Source organism: Podarcis pityusensis (genome assembly GCF_964106645.2).
Source record: "Podarcis pityusensis genome assembly, chromosome: 2".
Taxonomy (NCBI): domain Eukaryota; kingdom Metazoa; phylum Chordata; class Lepidosauria; order Squamata; family Lacertidae; genus Podarcis; species Podarcis pityusensis.
This window is the reverse complement of record NC_138029.1, coordinates 31,940,343-31,963,909: the sequence shown is the minus strand read 5'-3', so window position 1 is coordinate 31,963,909 and position 23,567 is coordinate 31,940,343. Positions and strand designations below refer to the sequence as shown.

General features: G+C 44.6%; 1 protein-coding gene across 2 annotated transcripts; it reads left to right on the top strand.

The window, feature by feature from the left end:
- The first annotated feature begins 2,954 nt into the window (after positions 1 to 2,954).
- On the top strand, positions 2,955 to 22,541 carry P4HB (prolyl 4-hydroxylase subunit beta). Of its 2 annotated transcripts, XR_013982444.1 has the most exons (12): positions 2,955 to 3,208; positions 4,271 to 4,477; positions 8,643 to 8,776; positions 9,272 to 9,409; positions 13,482 to 13,586; positions 13,829 to 13,954; positions 14,952 to 15,152; positions 17,441 to 17,561; positions 17,738 to 17,919; positions 18,270 to 18,356; positions 18,697 to 18,765; positions 21,489 to 22,541. XR_013982444.1 is itself a non-coding variant. In XM_080993866.1 (11 exons), the coding sequence occupies exons 1-11, from the start codon at positions 3,043 to 3,045 to the stop codon at positions 21,570 to 21,572; spliced, it is 1,551 nt and encodes a 516-aa protein (XP_080849992.1). In that variant the 5' UTR covers positions 2,956 to 3,042; the 3' UTR covers positions 21,573 to 22,541. The 2 variants fall into 2 exon arrangements, 1 of the variants encoding a protein (XP_080849992.1); XM_080993866.1 differs by lacking the exon at positions 18,697 to 18,765 and having other exon boundaries at positions 2,956 to 3,208.
- Positions 22,542 to 23,567: the final 1,026 nt, after the last annotated feature.

Genomic DNA, 23,567 nt, shown 5'->3' with positions numbered 1-23,567 from the left:
TAAGGTACACAAAACAGATGCTCCAGCTTTGGATTTCTACCTAAACTGGCTAAACTACTAGATTCTTACTGTGTGCATACTGACTTCCAGGGGCTGAAGCAATGTGGAATTTCCCACTCACTAGAGACACACACCAAGACTGAAAGAAAGAAAGAAAATAATGTCTAAAAACCAAACTAGTCTAGAAGCTCAATGTAAAGGACTGCTTACATTGGGTTTGGCCAAGCCTAAATATTTTGAATATCAAAAATGTTTGGCCATGTTGCACAGCAGCAGAAACATCCCTTTAAACTTTGCTGAAGTTATACAGCTCACAACTATTTCAGCAGTCATATACAAAGCCAAACAATGCCACTGAAGTTGATGGCAATTGTGAGCAGGCAAGATGAGTCAACTACACGGATGATCCATTGATGCAATTGTCCTTCAGGTTCCTGGACATGCAAATTTATACAATGAAAACACCCATTCGCTAGTTCTGTATGATAGGCATCTCTTTGTATCATACCAAAATGCACATGGGGGGAATTTGAAAAATAATTGACCTACTTTAAGTACTTGGAAAAGTTTTTTGAAAGTTTGTTATCAGCAGGTGGCTAGTGTAAAATTACATGATTTGGAATTTTGTCATATTTTACCTGATTCATCTAAGACCAAAGGAAATGATTGGTTTGTTGTTGTTGTTTAGTCGTTTAGTCGTGTCCGACTCTTCGTGACCCCATGGACCAGAGCACGCCAGGCGCTCCTGTCTTCCACTGCCTCCCGCAGTTTGGTCAAACTCATGTTAGTAGCTTCGAGAACACTGTCCATCCATCTTGTCCTCTGTTGTCCCCTTCTCCTTGTCCCCTCCATGTTTCCCAACATCAGGGTCTTTTCCAGGGAGTCTTCTCTTCTCATCAGGTGGCCAAAGTATTGGAGCCTCAGCTTCAGGATCTGTCCTTCCAGTGAGCACCCATGGCTGATTTCCTTAAGAAAGGATAGGTTTGATCTTCTTGTAGTCCATGGGACTCTCAAGAGTCTCCTCCAGCAACATTAAAAATGGTAAAAAATGTTAATTGACCCAAGAGCTCAGCTGTCCACTTAACAGCTATTATTTCTTAAGCACCTTAAAAACACAGGATGCTATAAAATGTGAGTTGTGTTTAGCATAAAAAACCTAAGCAGAGCAAATTGAAAATAGAAAAGCAATTTGAAATTCTAAATGCAATTATTTCTTGGAAATAAATCCCATTGAATATAGCCAGATTACTTATGTAGAAACACAGATAGGACTGCACTGCCATTGTGTAAAATCCAATTATATCATACTCAGAACAGACCCACTAAATCAGGTTACTTAAGTCCATTGATTTCAGTGGATCTACTCTGAGCATAACTAATGTTGGCTGTCTCCCAATAATTTTATTCACAGTGCCTACTCAGAAGCCTTACTGAATTAAATGGGGCTAACTCCTGGGTGAGTGAGGTTAAGATTGCAGTCTTAGTTTACAATGCAGGTCAGCTCAGACATAAGCCACATAGATTTCAATGGGACTTTCTTCCAGTTAAGTTAGTAAAGATCTGAAGCTTGACTCTCAATCTAAACATAATGGCAAATTTGGCTGTCTCAACTCTTACGCTGTTAGGCATAAACAATATGACATACATCCTGCAGCAGACCACTCTCCCAGAGCTCCATTTGTGGTCAATTGTGGCACAGGTCTTTGGAATGGCAGTGGAAATGCTAATGTATAAAGGATGGAATGTTTTTTCAGAAATTATTTGGCTTGGTTCTGCCACTTTGCTGCCCTGCCCTTTCAAACATTGACATATAAAATGCATTACATTATTATAATTACCATATTATATTATAAACCAGGGAACAGAAGAGGAAACACAGACAACATGGGAGTGCAAATGATCCAGACACTGGTATGTATTTCCCATATAAATAACCACAAAATGTTTGTATTTTATTTATCAACATATTCTATTTGAGCAAACTCCTCCTCATTGCTGGGGGGGGGGGTAGTTGTCCAGGTAATATAGCTACACTATTCCTTGCAGCAGTAAAAAGGTGAAGTCAAAAAGCAGGAGAGGAAGGCAGAGAATAAAACTCTTCCTTTTCAGTCCAGCACCGCAGCCCTAACCACGTCTACTCAAAAGCAAGTCCTACTGAATTCAGTGGGGCCTGATCCCATGTAAATGGGGGTTAGGACTGCAGCCTAAGCCTCAAGAGAGTTCTATAGTACTTCTGAGTAAACATGCTAGGGTTATACGTAAAAATATATAATAAAAATGGTAATACAAAAATATTATATGCGCTTATTCTTAGAAAAAATTCCCGACAGTAAAGCATATACAAATGCAATGCAGAAGTACACACTTCAGAACTTCCCATCGTAATAAACTTGCTCGCTTGAGTTCCCCGCTCCCCCGCCCACTTCTAAGCAATTCTTATGCAAAAGCCTCCCCCCCTTTCGTACAGTCCCGGAAACACTTGGTTCCTTGCTAGCTTTCAATTCCGGGTCGCTCATTAAATGCGGCCAGTCAGAATCAAACACGAACGAGGTCGCCATGCCACACTCAAACACGCATGCGCAGCGCGAGGCGGGCGTATCTCTCGAATGCCACGTTCCAAAGAAGAGAGGAGAAAGTAGGCGGGGAGGGGAGGGAGTTTCGTTGAGGTCAACCAATCAGAAACGGCTGGTCCGAGTTTCTAAGAGCGGCCGCGTTATCCAATCGCACTCACCGAAGAGGTCGGTACGGCCAATCAAAGCCCGCGGAGCAAAGGAAACTCTCGCGGCTGTTCGGAAGTGGGAAAGGAAAGGCGACGCGACCTTTGAAGATGACCAATCCAGGACCGGAGGGCGGCCTTAGGCTCCACGCCAGTTCAATGGGAGCTGAAGCGTAGGAGGGCGGAAGCAGCCAATGGGCGATAGACGCAGCGGGGAGAGGGCGGGTTTATAAAGCGGGAGGCGGGCGCGGAGTGTTCTCTTTTGCGGCGCCTCTTCGTGGTCCGGTCTGTTCGCCTGGGATCCTGCCGTCATTGTCAGCGCCGCCATGAAGACCGCTCTGTTCTGGTCTCCGCTCCTCTGCCTGCTCTTCCTGGGACGGGCCTGCCTGGCCGGCGACGCGGATATCGAGGAGGACGAGGGCGTCCTGGTGCTCAAGGCGGCCAACTTCGAGCGGGCGTTGGAGCAGCACCCGAACATCCTGGTGGAGTTCTGTGAGTGGAGGGGCGCCGGGGGGGGGGGAGAGCGGATGAGGGTGGAGAGGGAAGGCCGGCCGGGTGGGAGGGGGAACTGAGGTTGGGGGTCCCCCTGTTCGGTTTAGGGGAGGGATGGGGAACAGGCTTTTTCACGTTAGCGGGTCGTCGTCCCCCCCCGCCATTAGGGAAGCAACCCCTGCCTATTCAGACGTTACACAGTTCACGTGAGAAGGGGACTTGCGAGAGCTGGCGTGCGCCGGCTGCGGTAATGTCTTTTACCAGCCCAAAGAGGGGCCTGTAGGCGTTTGCTCGTCTTTTGCTGTTGGCGTGTCCCGGATGCATGGAATAGGCCGGTGCTACTGTTGCTATATATTTTCAGCCTTGAAAATAGGGGTATAGATAGATGCTTACGAGTTGGCTATGAAACACTGGTAGTGTCTCATGCAGGAGAGCACAGGGGCCCGCTGAAGATTTTGTAAGAGTGCAAAGTGCGTTTGAAATGCACCTCTCTCAAGTATTGGGGAAAGGATTGTGCCGTGTTATGTCTGTTGGTGGCATTGCCATAGTACCGGGAGTACTGTTGGAAGGGGCGTGCCAGTAAAGTTAAGAGGCTTCAGTGGAGTCTTGGAAGACTCCCAAAGTTGGATGTGCTGTGCTAGTTGCAGGTTGTTGCTGACGGCAGTGCAGGACAAGAAACTTTGAACTATGCACTGGGGAGAGATTTACATCAAGTAAGCAACAGTATTGAGGACTGAGCCTGTCTCTTGCTTTTCTAGATATTCCAGACTTCCTCGTTGTCTTTTCTACTCATTGCATTTCCACTGCAGAGACTGCTTGTAAAGTAATAGGTGAAGAGGGGGAAACTTCAAGTTAGGATTTTGTGATAGGAAAGGTGCTGGTTATAGTACTACAGGGCAGTCAAAAGTGAAGCTCTCCTTGCCATAATTTTCACCCCCACCCGTCACTTGGATGCTATCTGCATGGAATGTTTTGTTGTGGGTGCATTCCTGTTGATAGAAAGTATCAGTGTTGGAGGGTTGCACAGTAATTGCTTTGATACTAAGTACTTCTCTTTTTCAGATGCACCCTGGTGTGGTCACTGTAAAGCTCTGGCCCCAGAGTATGTGAAAGCGGCAGCAAAATTGAAATCTGACAACTCAGAAATCCGGCTGGCCAAGGTGGATGCAACAGAAGAATCAGAGCTTGCCCAACAGTTTGGTGTTCGAGGCTACCCTACTATCAAATTCTTCAAGAATGGCGATAAATCATCCCCTAAAGAATACACAGGTGAGACTATGGTAATGGTTAAAAAGTCTGGAAGATGTGAATTGAGGTGGGGGGGGGGGAAACCAAACCTGGAACATAAAGCAAAAGTGACACAAGAGGATACTTCTTGGTTTTGATGCCTAAACTGTTGGCTTTTACTTCATGTTGTTCAGATATAGTTCTCTGCCTCCTTTAAGCTGTTTGTTCATGTTGTATGTATATTTCACCAGTTTAAAAGGTGTCTGCTAAATAGTCCCACAAAAAAATGTTTTTCGTAGAGGACTTGCAACTTTGTCCTTGCATGTAATTATTTTAGTCACTAGAAAGACAAGGATAATCTGTTAAATAGGAATAAGGTACTGTGGTTTCACATTTCTAGCTTAGAACTCCTGACACAAATTAAGGACAAGTTGGCGTTGCTTTTTAATAGTTGCCCTTAGGATATATCTGCTCCCTGCTTTGTATATGATGGAATCAAATGCAAAATTGCAGCTCTTGGAGCAATTTGCTGCATGTAATACCCTCCCTCACCATTGTTTATTCCTTACAGCCCAATTCTGTGTATATCTATTCAGTAGTAAGCTCCATGGAGGTCAGTGAGGCTTGCTGCCAAGAAGAGGTAGATAGGGCTACAGCCAAAGGCAATAAATCTATTAAGCAGTGACTATTTCAGTGTCTGTATTCTGAACAGCATTCTAGCCTTGAAGGAGAAGTCTGTGACTCAAGGCACTGAGCTCATGCTACTGCTCAGTCATAGCCATTCATTCACTAGAGGCTATTTCAGCCTCTTTCCTACATATAAAATGGATGTCCTATTTTTTGAAGTTGTATTAAAACTAAATGAGAGTTTATCAAATATTTCATATTCCCAGTTTTGTGTAACTGAGACAAGCATGCACCTGTAGTTGCGTTTAAAAACACAAAAGCATAGGCACTAGCATGTCATAAATGATAAAAATAGTAACAATTTTTCTTCCACGTGTTACTTGTTGGAAAATGGGGTTGAAGGTGGAAGTCCAGCAGTATCTGTAGGACATGCGGATGAGTAAAGCTGCTTTATAACATTACCTGCATTCTCCTCCCTGTTGTCCCTCAGCAAAAAACCTCTGATCCATCCAGCCTTCTGCTCTCTGGACTTGATAATCTTGCCTATATTCATCACTCTTGGCAAAATTATTCTGAGCACAGAAATACCCTTCTTGCAGCCCTATGTTGCTTTTGAGTCCTCCCTGATTCAGCTTCAAAGCTCTCAGTAGCTTTGACCCTCTTGCCTCACTGCTGGCACATCCTCCCACATCTCTTTCCCTGTCTCTTTTGCTTGGCCAGCTCCTCCATGCTTGTGACTTGAACTGCCTCCCAAAACCCTTCCTACATAACCATTTGCAAAATCACTTTTCCACGAAGCTTTTGACAGACCCCTACTCCTAATGCACCATTGCAACTAAGCCTTTAATACATGTAACTGAAATGTAATTTCCCCCATGTTTACCCCATCCCTCTTTCCCTTCCTTTCCTTTGTTTGCCAGCTTTATCTGTTTCTAAATGGTAAGAGCCTTGGGGCAGGGACATGTCCTTCATCTGAATGCTTTTGTTGAGATTCTTGCCTTACAGGGGATCAGATTAGATAAAACCCAGGGTCACTCTCAATTCTACAATCTATGATTCTGTGAGTTGTGCCATATACGTGGATGATATAAGTGCTAGACAAACTTCTTTTATCACCAAAGCTACTGGCAGACAGCTGATCAGCATGCCTGATCATTCTGAATGGTTGGTTATGCTGATTGTAACATACCGTATTTTTTGCACCATAACACTCACTTTTTTCCTCCTAGAAAGTAAGGGGAAATGTCTGTGCGTGTTATGGAAGGAATGCCTATGGGTGGCATGCCTACGGATTTTCCTCCTCTAAAAACTACGTGCGTGTTATGGTCGGGTGCGTGTTATAGAGCGAAAAATACGGTACTTTTCCCTAACCCAGATATCATAATGGAAGGCCTGTGGTTTAAGGTAAAAGAGTTATTAAAACTCCTAGTCATATTAAAAAAGAAAAATCACACAGGTTAAAAAAATAAACAATATTTAAGTTTTTAAAAGGTAGTGGTGGCTGATGGAAGGTTCAGAAGTGGGGTTGGGGTGGGCCACAATGATGTAAGAAGCCTGTTCCTTAGACATTGCTGCTGATTCTCTCCCAAGATTCCATGGTGACAGTTGGGAAGAATCCCTCCACGCTTAGGAGCCTGCCACCTAGAAATAGGCACAAAAATCTCCTTTAGGAAGCTGAATGGTCTTCAGCTATTAACTTTTTGTGCTGGTGGCTGGTGAAAAACTGCATTGGGAGGGCAACACTACAGAATGGCCAGTCCCCCATCCTTAGATCCCATTGTAGGGGAAGATGAGCTTCCAGTTGTAGGGGAAAAAGTGCTTTCAGTTATAGGGGAAGATGAGCTTTCAGCTTTAGGGGAAGATGAGCTTTCAGTTGTAGGGGAAGATGAGCTTCCCCTTATAGGGGAAGAAGTGCTTTCCGTTGTATGGGAAGAAGAGCTTGCAGCAGCCACAGAAGCCACATGTAGGATAAGTTTTCCCACAGGTATGACTGTCCTGCCTCTGATTTTGGCTTTCTTGAAAGGCAGCCTGTGCAGCCACTTTGAGTGCTGGTAGAGTTAGTTATTACCTTTTGCATATAAAAAAAATAGGTTTATTTTATTTATTAAATTTCCAAACTACCCTTCATCCAAGGATCGCAGTGCAGTTTACAATATCAGAACACAAAAATACATTGCATGGTAACAAAACAAAAAGCAATAACCCATCCCCAGGTTGCTGTATCAGTATATGCATTAAATGTTACAGGCTTGGTTATATGATTTCTTTCTCGTGTGGTAAAAGTAGCTGTAATAAGCAATCCCATACATCTTGAACTGAATTCTTTGGGCATCATTTTTGACTTGGTGGGTGGGTGTATAGCTTGGTCCAGCAGAGTTTTGAGAGCTGCCTGGAGAATATGGAGTACACAGCCCTTCTGTTTCTCACACTGCTTGGCCATGTCCAAGTAAGGAAAGCAGGGCTCTGTCCTCAGTACCAGCTTCACCTAACCTGGCTAGCCAAGCCAAAACACATATTTGTCAGGATCTAGCCCCTCCCCTTCAGTGCAATCCTCTGCATGTTTTTAGACATCCCATTGTGTTCAGTGGGGTTTACTCCCAGGTAAGTGTGCATAGGATGGTGGTCTTATCTCAGAGCTTGCACTGCCGGAGATCATGAGTGATCACTTGCTCCCCCTGTGCTGCTGCAAACTTTGGGAGTGAAGGAGGCAAGGCAGTGGAAGGTGAAGGTGGTGGCTGTTCCTAACTCCCCCCTTGAAAGCTCACAGCTGGGGTATGTCTCTTTCCTGTTGTTTCATCAATAAAGCTCAATAAAACGAACAGTTTCTGCACCACCACCCTCAAGCTCCAGGGCTGCAGCTCCACTTGTCACCCCTGCAATGTCGGTGATGGTCACAGTGAGCAGGCATCTACCCTCCTGCCTATAGGAATCTTTCTGTTGCAGATATAGGGAAGGGCAATTCGTATTATTTACATTTGGGGAATTTGAAATGGAGATTGGCATAGTAACAGCTTGCATTGTATATAATCAGTGCAAGATGTGCTTAAAGCAGATTCTAAAGGCAGCTAATTTTGGGTGGAGCCTCCCAAGAGTTAGAAATACAGATCTAATTTTAACAGCGTTGAAAAACCTATTTGTTGCTTTTAAGCTTTGGTACTGTGGTAGAAAATCTTGCTTCCTGTATTTTTTCTTCACTCAACCATTTTGTGGTATTCTTCAGCATGAAAATGCTTGCATCTTGCAGAACGTTTTGCATCAGTGATATTATAATGTGGCCCAAGCTCTAAATATACATGAGCCAATGTGGTGATAGAAACAGCATGCTCTTAAATGTTACTATGAAATATTTTTTGCACTAAGTAAAGCAGCTCTGTGCTGAATAGCACCTTCTGGTGGCAACTTTGTCTTGGAAGGCAAAGGGGTAAGGGAAGATGGTGGTTTATCTCCCTAGAAAGGTGAACAGAAACTCTTTGCCCTCTGAACCAGGAAATAATGGGAGTTTCCACTTGGGGTGATTAGATCAAGTGCTCCAACTTAAACGTGAGAGAGATTCTGATGTGTCTTTTCTCCCCTATTGCAGCTGGCAGGGAAGCAGACGACATTGTCAATTGGTTGAAGAAACGCACAGGCCCAGCAGCCACTGCCCTGGCAGATGTAGCTGCTGCTGAGAAACTGGTGGAATCCAGTGAAGTTGCTGTGATCGGGTTCTTCAAGGTAGAGTGCTTCACTTGGTTACTGTTGTTTTTAGCTGACCTCCCTTGGAGGCCTTTATCTGGGAAGAGATTACACCAGGGCTCGCTAACCTGTTTGGGTCCATGGGCAGTCTAACACAAAGTTCCCTGGGTGACCTGAGCCTAGACAGTCTCTTAACCCAACCTCCCTCCCATTGGGGAGGAGGAGAACCATGTATGGCACATTCAGCTCTTAGGGGGAAGGTGGGATAAAAATAGAATAAATAAACTTGCAAACCAGAGAAACTTGTGGGCATTGCACACCACAACCTGTTCAATTGGTTACAGTAGAATCGCGCCCAATTTCAGCGGGGAGGGGAATTTGTGGACACAGGGAAATTACATCTAGAGTATGATGCCAATTTCTTTTTCCCATCTTGGCTCTTTGTTGTTCTTGCATCACTGAGTAAGCAACATGCATCAAATCAAGGCATGGTGTGGAGTATTTAAAACTTAAAATCTTCCTTTTTTCTGTTAGGATGCAGAATCTGATGCTGCCAAGCAGTTCTTGTTGGCAGCAGAGTCCATTGATGACATTCCTTTTGGGATCTCTTCCAACAGCGATGTCTTTGCCAAATACCAGCTCAGCAAAGATGGAGTTGCCCTTTTTAAGAAGGTGAGTGGTGCAAAATATTCCCATTATGTGCTAAGTCTGGCTGGCTGCACTCTGCTTCCCCAATATGTTTCTATTCCACATCCACCCACACTGTTACTGTATTTGTAGAAAGTTCACACAGGTCCAAATAGTGCTCTAAAAACTTGATTTGAAGGAGGAAATTGGAAATCGCTTGAATTTTTTCTCATCAGCTTCCCCCTCCCTCCTGGAAGTGTTCTTATATCCTAAGAGTGCATGGGCTTTAGCCTGTAAAACCCAGTTGCTTCCTCAAAGGGTACTTCTAGTATCACAACTGAAGTGGTAGCGTGAAGAGGAACTGATGCCAGGCTTTTGTTTTCAAGGTCAGTATAGATGATTAAGGCAAGAGAATCTTAATGATTGGCAGCAAGACTCGTTGCCACTTAAATTGCAATTCTCTGGAACAAAACCAGTCTTTCCATTGCTGAGCTTGTTGGTGGAAGCCAAGCACACTGGATGGATTGTGAAAGCAGAACAGGAAGAAGCAGTCTGAGTAGCTTATTCAGCAAGTTAACCTTGTTAATATAATAGCTAGGTCTGTTCACATGTTAGAGAACCAGAATGGAGGAGGTAATTTAGGGGGGGAAACTTCCAAACAGGGACACTTGTGGGGGAAAAACACCCCTGCTTTGTGTTGCAAGCCACAAGAGCAAGATCTTGACTCATGCCATTATCAATATTTAGGTTGCCAAAGTGGTTTGTCAAAAGGTATGGGGCCCTCAGCGGAGCAACCATTAAGGGAGGAAATCTCAGACTCCAGAATCCTCCAGAACTTACTATAGTTGCGGGCATTGACTTTTGATAGTGGGAATGAGCGCCATTACAAAGTGGATGGAGACCCCACAGTGTCCATACCCTTCTCTCCACCTGAGAAGAGTAGAGCAACGCATGCTCTCTCCTGCTGTAAAGGCATCTCTAGCCTGTAGATTACACCCTGACTGCCTCTTTAAGGTCAATTCTCCCTGCTTCAAACAGGCTTTTCCACCTTCAAGTGTTTGGCATGTTAAGCTGAATACTTGCTTTTCGAAACCTTTCAGTCTGTTAAAGGGGTGGGGAAGTTGTGTTTGGCCAGCACTTTTATTAAAGGATAGGAGGTAAATTTCTGATTGGCCAGCTCTTCTATCTAAAGGGGGTACTTCTCTGAGTGGCTTAGAACTTTCCTCACTCTTATTCTCCGTTTCTTGCTCCTCAGTCTCGGAGCTGTTGAGACTTCAACCAGCCAAAGTAAAAACAAATCCCTTTTAGTTGCCAAAAGGACACTTGCCCAAGCTTCTGAACTCTTCAGGTGCACACCTGTCAAATGCTTGAATGTTTACACGGTTAACTCTTTGGTGCTGCCATTTTATTTTTATTTTTTTTGCTTCCAACCAAAATGAAACAAACTTTCAGCAGATGCTATATTTGAATCTGTTCCTACCACATTTGCACATGGCCCCATAGAGCTTGAGTGTCATGAAGTGACCTCACTGATGCCCGGGAATATTGTTTGGAATGAGACGAAACCGTGTAAGCAGTTACAGAATTGGACAGGACGTGAAATGCCCCTGCAGCTGTTAAGTGGTGAAGCACTGGGAGGAATTCTGTGTAGCGCTAAGCAGATAGCTCTGTCAGCGTGATAATTTCTGCTTGCCTGATGGAATGACCTGCCTCTCTTTCCCTGCTGATAGTTATATACCCTCCCTCCCCACATGTTGTTCTGGGGATTGTTCACACACAAACACATAGAGTAAAGCCCTGTTGTGTTCGCAAAGTCTTTGTATGGTCTTCCGCTAGCAGGCCTCTAAACATTGGGGCTGGTGAGAGTGGCACTCAGAATCTTCTGGACTGTGGCAAGACTGCTTTTGGAATCTTGAGGTATCTCTAAGTTGGCTAGTTTCTGCTAAGATTACAGGGTATAGTAAAAGCAGAGCTGGTAGGTTCTAAATCAGGCCCTCCAGATGTTTTGAGACTACAATTCCCATCATCCCTGACCACTGGTTGTGCTAGCTAGGGATCATGAGAGTTGTAGGCCAAAAACATCTGGAGGGCCAACGTTGAGGAAGCCTGTTCTAAATGCATCTCACTGGAGGTGCATGAAAGCCAGGAACCGGTTTATTATAAGTCTTATGTAGCACCCATAAATAAGCAGAGGTGTTATTGGCAGAACCGTAGAACATCTAGTCCCTGGTAAGGCTGCACATTTTAAAGTTTTCTTTCTTTGTGAACGCTGACTTGTGCCTCCTTGCCAGGTGCATTCTAATAAACTGTTCTTCAGGGATAGGTTGTATTAAAAACTGGCATTTTATAAAACACTTCTGAATGTGCCAACAGCATTTTTGGTTAACCTGCCAATGTGAAGGCAGGTAGCTCTTACTATATATATATGGTGTCTGAGGGAATACTGGCTTACCTAAGGCTACCTATTGAGTTCATGGCTAAGGTGAGATTTGAACACAGCACTACAACTACCCAACTTTGCTTTTTGTTTCTTTGTCTTTTGCATAAGCTTCATGTTGTCTTGAAGTAGATTTCTTTGTATAACTTTCCTGGAAAGTTACTCAAACAGGGACCTATGTGTGCGTCCCCCAGAGTTGTGTCGCTAGGGAGCCCAGCCAATGGGATCACTGCTTTCCCTTGCATGTCTTCTTGGTGGATAACCTTGATTCTCCTATGTCTGTTACTCCCTGCCCCTTTCCAGGGTGCCAGGAAAGATTTTGAGAACCTGGACAGTAATAGGTGTTGCTCTGCAGCAAAATTATTCCTGGCAGAGGAATGATAGCGTGCTTTCTGACTTCAGTTCCTGCTTGGCTAACAATAGCCCTGCAGGGATGTGTTGTCCTCTGAGTAAACTGCTATATATTTACTGGTTCCATGTTGTGTGCTGCTGCCTAGGACACTACCTCCTTTTTAGTGGTTCTGTTAATCAGATAAATATATCTGCTTCCAGCAGACCTGCACAACCTGTTGCCTGCCAGGAAATGAGCAACCTGCTTCTGTGACTTTTGAGAGTTGTGTATTTAAAATACTGTAGAATATTGATGAAACCCCTTTTGAGGTAGTGGGTACCCCGGTGCAAGAATGGAACCCCGGTGCAAGAATCTGGCAATCCACTTAGTCCCAAACTCCTTTCTAGTCACTGCTCTGTTTACTCCTATGGAGCCTTGAATCCTAGCTTGTTAGTAAGATGAGAGCTTTGGCAGAGATTCTACCCTGGATTTTAACTTGAGGAATTCTGTGCCTTGCTTGTAGTGTGAAATGTGCACCGTAGTTTGTGTCAAGACTTGTCAGTGGGAGCCCTGCAGATATAACACTCAGGATTGTGTATTCTGTACTTGTAAAAATTGGAGAAATAATGGATAGAAAGCAAGCTGGACTCCATGTTTGCCTTTTTTACATAAATCTGAATAATAGCCTGGTTGTGGCAGAAGATAAATGTTAGGCCCTAAAGTCCCATTCCTCAAACTATTGACCTGTTTTACATGTAATACTAGTCCAAACTATGACATGGCATGTGGGCTACTGGAGAGAGCCGTTTTGCTTCTCTGCTCCTCCTGCATTTGCTGTGAGCTAAGTTGTGATTTGGCTCAGTGTTGTGTTTGAACCAGAGTTCGTGGTTCACACACCACAAGAATCCAAGCCCAGGTTTGGATAACACGTGAGCTTGAACCAGTCTGTGGTTTACAGCAGTGCAGTGGCGGAAGGACTGGAGGAGGAGCAAAATGGCCACAATCTCATCCCTGGTAGTCAGGTGTGTTCAAGCCATAGCTTGGCTTAGGATTGAATGTGAACTGAGCCATTCTCGGTTTTGCTGTGCCAGCCTTTAGTCCTACATACTTGCACACATTTTTTCATAGACATAAGGGTTAGAAGCCTAAACCACCACCGACGTTTTCAGGAAACCAAATGATTTACTCAATACCAAATTCTGCATGCCTGCCTTGTGGCAGACACTCAGTCTGCCCATAACCTGCGTTTTGGTGATAAGTAGGCTGATGACCCAACTGTAACTCTTGATTGATCTCAACCGTAAGTCGGCTTGATTTATTCTCACGAGTCCCTTTGTGCTTGTTTCCAGTTTGATGAAGGACGTAACAACTATGAAGGGGAGATAACAAAAGAGAATCTGTTGAACTTCATCAAATCAAACCAGCTGCCCTTGGTGATTGAATTCACTGAACAGGTATGGAAGTGGCTCTCTAGCAAGGCAGGGTTGGTTGGTTGGTTGGTTGGTTGGTTGGCTGGCTGGCTGGGTGACCTAACCCCCACACCTTGATCTGTGTCTACCAATCAGGAGTGGAGAATTCTAACCATACAAATTATACCAAGTAGAATGAACTGTAAATGAGGGAGGGGGGAGTTTGCATAATCTTGGCAACCGGTAACACTCTTGGCCCTAGCATGCATCTATTTGTTCTTCCACAGACGGCACCCAAAATCTTTGGAGGAGAGATCAAGACCCACATCCTGTTGTTCCTGCCCAAGAGTGTTACAGACTACCAGGGAAAACTGGATAACTTCAAAAAAGCAGCAGAGAGCTTCAAAGGGAAGGTGAGGACCAGGAAGTGATGTATTAAAAATCCTTTCTTTGCTCCCTAGGCTTCTCAGGTGAACACTGGCACTTACAGTGGTACCTCTGGTTGTGAACGGGATCCGTTCCGGAGCCCCGTTTGCAACATGAGCAGAATGCAACGCGCGGGTCGCGATTCGCCGCTTCTGCGCATGCGCGCAACGTCATTTTGAGCGTGTGCGCATGCGCGAGTGGTGAAACCCAGAAGTAACCCTTTCTGGTACTTCCAGGTCGCCGTGGGATGCAACCTGAAAAGATTTAACCTTTAGCAAACATAACAAGAGGTATGACTGTACAGTTCTAATATTGCGGCTCCTCAGGGAGGACATGGATTAGGATCATAGGAGTTTCAGAATATAGATAAGCAACATGAAAAGTAGCACAAGCTGCTTCAGCATAGACTGCTCCTGAATAGCCCCAGCAAATCAGGTGACAACTCTAGAAAGAAGTCTTTGAATGGAATAAGCTTGGTCAATGGTTGTACTGAAACACCCTGGGGAGACTTGAGGAATGTTCAGGGGAGCCCTGGGGGGGTGGGGAACCATCCTTTCATTAACTTGCAAGCTCATATCTTCCTGCATTATCTCTCTCTTTTACTCTGAGGAACGTTCAGGGGAGATGGCAGGGACAGAATGGGGCGTGTGAAGCAAAGGGGCAGAATGGGGGAGTCCCCACTGACTCGAGCCCTGTAATGGAACCCCGGTGTAAGTGACTCTCCCAGGGAAGCTGCAGAAAGATTGTGGTTGGTTAAGGGAGCCATGGAATCAGAAAGGTTGAAAACCACTGAGCTAAATATTTGACAACTATTAAGCGGACAAGAACTTGCTTTAGGCTTATAGTTTGGCATGAAACACAATTAGGGTGGCAGGAGAAAGAATAGTTACTTAAGGAGGACATAAATAGCTAGTTTCTTGCCTGTGCCATGCACTTGTCTAATGCCTCAATTCCACTGTTGTTCTTCCTCTCTCCTCCGCCAAGATCTTGTTCATCTTCATAGACAGTGACCACGGCGATAACCAGAGGATCTTGGAGTTCTTTGGCCTCAAGAAAGAGGAGTGCCCTGCCATCCGCCTCATTACCCTGGAGGAGGAAATGACCAAGTACAAGCCGGATTCAGAAGAGCTGACTCCAGAAAACATCAGGGACTTCTGCAATAAGTTTTTGGAGGGCAAAGTTAAGGTAATTCTTTTTTCCCTTCCTTTTTTGTATTTTGTTCTTGAGACAGGCATCCATGTGAGGTGATCCCCGCAGCACGAATCACACGAAACCTGAGAACAGTCACGTGGCACGAAGTCTTTCAAGCTGGCTTTGCAGCACGTCCAGCAGCCCAGTATTTAGACTTCATGCTGAGAAGCCCAAAGGGCAAAGCCAGTGGGGCACGGTGCCAGTATGGAAATAGCCTTTAAATGCTGATAAAGTGAGCTTGACAAGTCTGGGAGCTGCTCATAGAACTGCATCACCAGCTCTTAAGAACTACCTCTGCCTTAATGGCTGCATGGCCTTGTCCTCACGTGGCACGAGCGCTTGGGAGGCTTCCATCTTAATCTGGAGACCAAAGCAGCTGTACAGAGCCAGCTACTGCTTTTGTTCTGCCCCACACCTGAATTTTGCAGGGCTCTTTCCTGGCTCTGCCTATTTCATTTACTTTCCTTGCCTCCCATTATTCCTTTTCCTGTTCAGTGAAGTTGCAGCCTTCATCTTAATTACTCAGTCGACTGGACAAGTACACCTTTAAAGAAAATCAGCAGGTCCTTTGAAAAACTGGAAGGGATTATTAAACGAGGCTAAAAGTTCAGGATGACCTTTCTAATTGGGAAAGCTGAGTTGATGATAGGGAAGAAAAAGTATTGTGATACCTGGCTTGATGGACATTCTTGAATAGGATACAGGACTATGGTAGATCTATTTTGGAACACATAGACAGTAAGGTGTTGCATGACATAAAAGGTAAAATACATTCTAGGTTGTATTAATACATATTCATGTTGTAGTACTCTTTTGGTCAGCCTGTTAACATATGAGTGCGAGCATGTGGTCAACGAAGCCCCTGCCACTTGGCTGTAAAGGCTGAGTGTTACATATCTATATGCTTCCCCCGGATCAGACTCTGTAGATAGGAAGCTGGTGCATTTCTGGAGAAGGAAAGGCTAGAACTCTGTTCTGCTCTGTAGCGTTCTGCTAGATTGGGGGTATATGGTCATTGAATCATGCAGTCCCCCACCTTCACACTAAAGGTGGTACTGTCCCATAGGTGATGTAACATATGCCTCCTTTTTAATGTGTAGCATAGCCAGCATTCCTCACTTCTGAAAAGACACTTGAAGTTATTTAAAACTACAGGGATGGTTTGTGTGCTGGAAAGCAGATAGGAATAGAAACATTCCAAAGACCTCTAACCTCAGAGAAGGTTATGTTCAGCATTGGCCTGTTTGAAGACATCTCACATTCATGAGATACAGTATGCATGGTCTTCAAGCAAAAGTAGATCTACGGTTGAACAGTTTTGAGTTGGGAGTTTCAAAGCAGTTGATAGATGAAAGATGTAGCCTAGGGGAAGTTGTAGGGGATTTTTCAGATGGGCTTCAAGACAAATTGAATGTTAAGCATGTTGGAAGGATAGAACACTTAATAGAACCCTCTGTTTGCATGCGGAATGTCCCAGCTTAGATCCCTGGCACCTCCAGGTAGGTCTGGGAGAGGTAGTCTGAAACCCTGGAGATCAGGGAGCTGAATGGACCAATGATCTGACTTCTATACAAGACAGCTGGCTCTGTACACAATTTTGACACAATGGTCTAATAGGTCACTTTCATTTTTAAAATGCTCTGGAAAACATCCTAGACCTCCTCTAGGGCTGGGTGATATATTGTCCAAAACTGATAAATCCGTATTGTGATATCAGTTTCATAATTTTTGACCTGGCAATATATTGTGAATCGTGTATGTGTGTGTGTGTACATGTGCTATGCAAACATAATCCTGCATGAAAAACCATGAAGCCCTCCAATGCCTGTACATACTGTAGCTCCATCTTTATTTTAGACATTGTGTTTAGCTGGTGATGTTGAAAACCAGATATTGCCCAGCCCTAACTCCCTCTTGTAAAAATATTGGAAATAATCTGGCTCTTGCAGCCATCTCCTCTTGCTTGCTGTGCATATATCTTGCCATGCATTTCTTTTGTTCTTTAACTGAAGCAGAGTAGGCTCTGTCTGCTCAGCATGCCTATGCCAGCTCCCTGTAAACACGCATCCTTCATGCAGCAGCTCATGAAGGACATGGCTGGGTCATTGGGTGGGGTGGGGGTTGACTTTGAAGGAGGAAGTCTATATTAATCTGACTTTTTATAGCCTCTGGCTTTTGTCAGTTGCTCTGCCCTGTCTTGGAACAGTGGGTGGGAGGGTTTCCTGTTGGCGCATTCCATGCTGTTGCTTTCATGTGGGTTCCTTTTTGCTTGTCTGTTTCAGCCCCATCTGATGAGCCAAGATGTTTCTGATGACTGGGACAAACAACCTGTCAAAGTTCTGGTTGGGAAAAACTTTGAAGAAGTGGCCTTTGATGAGAATAAGAACGTGTTTGTGGAATTCTGTAAGTATTTCGGTAGCTGAGCCCACATGCACTCGCACCTCGGCGCATCCTGTCTTGAGTTGCACAGGTTCGGCTAGCGAAGAATGTTTCTTAGGTGGCAGGAACTGGAACTGAGGAGTGAGTGGTTCTTGTTGAACAGATGCTAATCTGGGTTTTGTCCCCTTTCTGACTTGCAGATGCCCCCTGGTGTGGCCACTGCAAGCAGCTGGCTCCCATCTGGGATAAACTAGGCGAGACGTACAAAGACCATGAAAACATCATCATTGCCAAAATGGACTCCACAGCCAATGAAGTGGAGGCCGTGAAAGTCCACAGCTTCCCTACCCTCAAGTTTTTCCCCGCAGGCCCTGGCAGAACGGTGAGGAGACCGGTGGTCGGTCTGTGTGGGTGGCTGCCCCTGGGTGTTTCTCTTTCCCCTCCCAGGGTGTGCCTTGGTTTGAGTTGCTGAGGGTGGGTTCACAGGGGGTTCTTGCTATTGTAGAGGGGAGGATTGCTTCATAGAGGATGGTGCTTATGTACGGGCTATTCTCTCCTCGCAGTGATCATGGGAATCTAGTGGCTGGCTGCTCTTCTTCGACTCATATGGGTGAAGGTGAATTTTCCAATCCCTTTTTTTTTTTGCTTAGCTGTTCAGAAAGTGATTCTTCAGCCCCCAGTGCCCAGCTTTGCCTTTCGACTGCTGACACACTTCCTCCTTTGCTTTTGCAGGTTGTAGACTACAACGGCGAGAGAACGCTGGAAGGTTTTAAGAAGTTCCTGGAAAGCGGCGGAAAGGATGGTGGTGTAGATGAAGATGTGAGTATCTAAACCCAGGCCCTGTTGGGCACTGGCCTGTGTAGCTGTTTTAGGGCAGGGTTCAGATGCGATCCCCGAGGAAGGGAAGTTTTGTCCTGCAAAGCTACTTCGGGCTTACTGTGACAGCCGAGAATGCTGGTTCCTTAGCAACTTGTAAATAAAGCACAGCTGGTAATACCCAGAATGAACTGGGGTGGTAGGGAAGGGTGTTCCTGAATACCTGCCATTCCATGTGGACTAACCAGGCCACACAAACAGGCAGTCAGCCTGTGAGAGCCCCACCATTCCCAGATCAACTGCAAATGTTCAAGAACATGACTTTTTTTTACATTCCTCCCAGCGTTGACCCTACTATCTGTAGTTCTCGAGAGATGACCCTACACTGAATTGGCTCTTTCTCCAGCACCAGGTGCGAGTGTCCTCTTGCTTGAGTCAAGTAGTCGCTGCTGCCAGCATGTGTAACAATTTTTGCTTGTTCTGTTGCTGTGCTAGCAATGCTACTGGCTCTTTGCAGCACTGCTAGGCTTATCTGGGTGCTGCTGCCCAGCAGGAGTAGCAGCTGAACATAGAGGGGGTAAAGCTCATAGCCCAAGTTAGAATTGCTGTGCATTCAGGGCTGTCGTTCCTCCATTTCCATTGGATACAGGGAGCAACTGGTGACCCAGCCTTTGCACCTCTGCATGTTCCCGGACCCTGTATGGTGGGTTCTGTGTGATTTAAAGCTCTGTAGACTACACTTCTAGACCTACAGTTATCAAGGGTGCCAGCTGTTTGGTACAGTGACCATGAGCAATGCATACACAGAAGCTATATCCTGATTTGATTCCTTTGTCCCTGTTTTGAGCTTAAGCCTTTGCACCAGGCTTTGTGATTTAAGAGTGAACTGGCTTTGATATTCAGCATCTTGGTGATAGACACTATGATTAGCTATCACTTATATGGTTTTCAGGCACAGACCTGGCACTAACATGTAGCTGAGACCTAGCAGAGTAGAGCTGGCCAGCCCCATTTTGCTTCAGCTTGTTTCTTTATCATCTCTGTACACTTTGGAAATTTGGATTTGTATTCAGTTTGGTTGTTTGTCAGGTTCCAACACCTTGAAGACAGATAGCTTTTGAACCTGTGTTCTATAAGATGTCACCGGTGGAAGTTTGGGTATAAAAACATAAGAGTACTGAGCAAAAGAATTGGCCAAAAATGGCCATTAAATCTTCTTGGATTGTAGCAGGTCCTTGAATCTGGGTTTCATGGAAACAGATTTTGAATTGAAGAATGTGATTGAATTGGAGGCAAACAAATTCTGTCCTTCCTGTGAATGGTATTCCAGTCCCTCATGGCTGATTTTTGGAGGTGCTGTGTTGGCTGTTGGCTGGCCCTGTGTATTTCTTGCAAGTGCTTTTGCATTTTCTCATTCTGAGAAGAATAGTGTGCTAGCAGGGTTTTGATAGTTGCTAGCTCAACAGCACAGTGTGTACTCCATTCAAAAAGCATTGGTACCAGATGCTGAGAACAGGATAATGCTAAACATCTGTCTGTTATTCAGCATAGGCTGTTGTTGAAGATAACAGCCTATATTCTTTGCTTCTTGTCAGTATGCTGGTAGCCAGTCTATATTCTTTAAGGCAATGCAGTGGAATGGTATGGTGCAGGAATGTCCAAGAGGTCGATTGTGATCTACTGGTAGATCCCCGGGAGGTTTAGGTAGATCGTGGTCGATCACTGGGTCCCTTTCCTTAGCGCTGGTAAAATAGAATTCGGCCTCACCCTGCCCTCCATTGTTGCATGATCTGCAGAATGGAAGATGGAGTTTACTCAGTGAAGCTGTTGTTTTCTCAGCGATCTGTTGGTGAGCTCAACAACTATGACCTGAACCCCCCCAAAAGGGGGTAGATCACTGCCAGTTTTTCATTCTGTGAGTCTCTTGGGAGTTGGCCACCTCTGGTATAGTGTATATGAAATCATTGGCTGAGGGTATGCAAATCACTGAGGATTTTGCAAGCCACTGAAAGTCAACACTTCTGAAGAAAGAACAGAACATTGGTGGGTTTAGATCACAAATCTAAGGAACAGCCAATTGGATTTGCAGTATAGAGTACTGCATCAGTCATTCGGACTGAATCTCCACTTGTTTTGCTTATTACTGTGAATGGAGCATTTCCCTGATAATGAACCTGAATGTGACCTGTCAGGATCATCTCCTATGATTATACCTATTCTGGAGCTACTACTAATATTTGCTTAGAAAGTTCAAAGACAGATACTGGAACAGCTGCCTTTATCGCAGCTTCACTTGTATCAGTTATTTTTGGTGTGTTTGTGTGTGAAAGTGAGATCAGATTTTACTTTAACAGTACAGTGGTACCTCGGGTTAAGTACTTAATTCATTCCAGAGGTCCATACTTAACCTGAAACTGTTCTTAACCTGAAGCATCACTTTAGCTAATGGGGCCTCCTGCTGCTGCTGCCGCGCCGCTGGAGCACAATTTCTGTTCTCATCCTGAAGCAAAGTTCTTAACCTGAAGCACTATTTCTGGGTTAGCGGAGTCTGTAACCTGAAGCGTATGTAACCCGAGGTACCACTGTACATGGTTGTGTTAATGAAGTTTTAATTCTAAAGTAAGTTTCTTAGAGGTCTTTTGTGCACTTCTTGGTTGAGCAAAATGTTAAAATCACCAACTTGGTTTTCAAATGTGATGGCATTCATCTGATTCAGAATGCTATATAAATGGAGAATGTGCTAAAGTTGGTACAGCAGGTTTTTTTATCCATTCAAATAATTTTGAGATGTATAGGGCAAACAGAAAGCCAACAGACCTGGTGTTGACCCCATTGTCTTACAGGTTCCTTCTGCCTGGTATATGGAAATTTGTAGGTTGTTTCCATTTTTATTTTATTTTGCCTTGAGTGACTTGATGGAATGCATGGACTTTCCTTGGCCTGCACATCTTGGGAGGCAGCACTCTGTCTGCCAGAGGAGCAAAGTTCTGAGCATAGAGGCAGTTACATGAGTTTCTCATGTTATTAAGGGCAATGACAGCTGCGCTGGCAGGACCTAACTGTGTGTTGGCCTCCTTGGCACTGGCTGTGAGAGAAGCTGCAGCTGACCAAGCTTTTGCTTCTTCATTTAAACAGGATCTAGAAGATCTAGAGGATGCTGAAGAGCCAGATGCAGAAGAAGACGATGATGACGCAAACACTGTAAAAGATGAACTGTAAAGACAAGTCCAATCTGCATATCCCCAGACACTACACTGTGGCTGCCACTTCATGCAGTTAAGCAAGTCCAGAACCAACTTGAACCAGAAGGCAGATGCTGTCTGAGAGTACAGGGAATGGTCTAAAGTAACCCTTCATCCTAACTTGTCTGTCAACTGATTCCTCTACTTAATTTTTATTATTATTATTTTCAGTTTGGAAGAGGGATCTGCCTAGGTAGCCAGCCCTGCTGGGTCTTCTCTTTCCCCCCTCCTTTACACACTGTGATGTACATTTTCTTTTCCTAGAGTGTTCTGTGATCTGGGTAGAAGCAGATTGAAACGGCAACATGTCCCATTGCCTAACTCACTTTGGAGCCTCACCAGTAATGCCGCCTTAAAACTTACTCACACTTGTCCAAATGTCATAAGCTGCTGTTGGCCCAGCAGGGTCTTGGATACTGTCTCGGCTGTTTTTCAATTACTATTTCTTTTTGGGGCTGCTCCGGTGTGGAGGAACCTACTGGGCTGACCACGGTGGTGGCAGTGGAAAGGGAAATGAGCAGGTCCTCTTAACTCATTGCATGGTCTTGCTTCCCTTTTATACTGAGCAGTATATGTATCTCTCTCTTCCAAAGATTAGGATGGCATAAAGACTGTCCTTGAGGGGGAAAGGACCCAATTACTCCTGAGGCAAAACCTTAACTGGTGTTGCCACCTTGCCCCCTGAACAAACAATACGACTTGCTCTTTATACATTTGCTTTGTGAATGGGTCTCCCAGGCATTTACAGAGCTGTTTGGGAAGGGGCCTACCAGAATGAAACAAAAAGGACACTCAATAACTAGGTTTTTTTTGTGGGGGTACTTGAGAGCCAAGGAGTGATGGGAGGACAAGAATGTATGTTGACAGAATTGGAATTAGTTTGGAGCGTCTATGATGCTAAAAGGAATGGAACTCATTGGCCAAATAAAAGTTGATTTTAATACTATATTGTGTATCTGGCTGTTTTGTTTGAACTCTGGTTTAGAGGAGGGAGAAAGGTTGTTTTCTGCTGCTCCAGAGAAGCGGACACGGAGCAATGGATCCAAACTACAAGAAAGAAGATTCCACCTAAACATTAGGAAGAACTTCCTGACAGTAAGAGCTGTTCGACAGTGGAATTTGCTGCCAAGGAGTGTGGTGGAGTCTCCTTCTTTGGAGGTCTTTAAGCAGAGGCTTGACAACCATATGTCAGGAGTGCTCTGATGGTGTTTCCTGCTTGGCAGGGGGTTGGACTCGATGGCCCTTGTGGTCTCTTCCAACTCTATGATTCTATGAGAACTCTTTTCTCATCTAGGCCAGGAAGGATGAAAGTGGATTTAAGGTTTTTTCTGTTGCTGAAACTTGCTTGCATGATAAATATTCCCCCCTCCTGGGGGAAACTTATGTCCAGCCTTTTGCATGTTCTTACTATAGAATTCAGATCTGTTTTGCACAAATGCACATTTGAACAAAGTAACTTAATTTGTGCAAAGTATTGCTTTAGGTATCTGAAGAACAGTATGTTCCATGGGAAGCGAACATGGTACGCTCCAGAGGTATACTATCACTTTCATCTTTGGCTATTTTGACTTCAGCTTATTAAAGTCCAATAGCAAGTATCTGGAGGGTGGATTTATGCTATGTGGTAGCAAAACCTTAAAGAAAAATGGCAGTAGTGGGAAATTACCTACTAAGTACGGAATATAGAATGATACAAACCGTTCATAGATAATAAAAAAACTAATCTGTACATTTAAACATTGATTACATCAAAAAATGCTTGAATTATTTTATCTGCATTCAGCTGTGTGCAAAACTGTACTTGTAGGGGGGGGGTGGGGAACCCTAGATGCAACATTCCAGGAAATGTACAGGGTCAAATGAGGGGGACCTTACTCTCTCCACTTCCATTTAATTGCTATAACTCAGGAGATGAGCTCGGTCTGTATGTACTACTGAATAAGGTGGTAGAGCAGGCTGTGTCCCTGGAAAA

Bases quoted from the DNA above. Each gene is read 5' to 3' on its own strand.
- P4HB (XM_080993866.1), top strand. From the start codon at position 3,043: ATGAAGACCGCTCTGTTCTGGTCTCCGCTCCTCTGCCTGCTCTTCCTG. The intron at 13,955-14,951 runs GTGAGGACCAGG...TCCTCCGCCAAG, and splicing joins CAGAGAGCTTCAAAGGGAAG to ATCTTGTTCATCTTCATAGA. The intron at 18,357-21,488 runs GTGAGTATCTAA...TCATTTAAACAG, and splicing joins ATGGTGGTGTAGATGAAGAT to GATCTAGAAGATCTAGAGGA.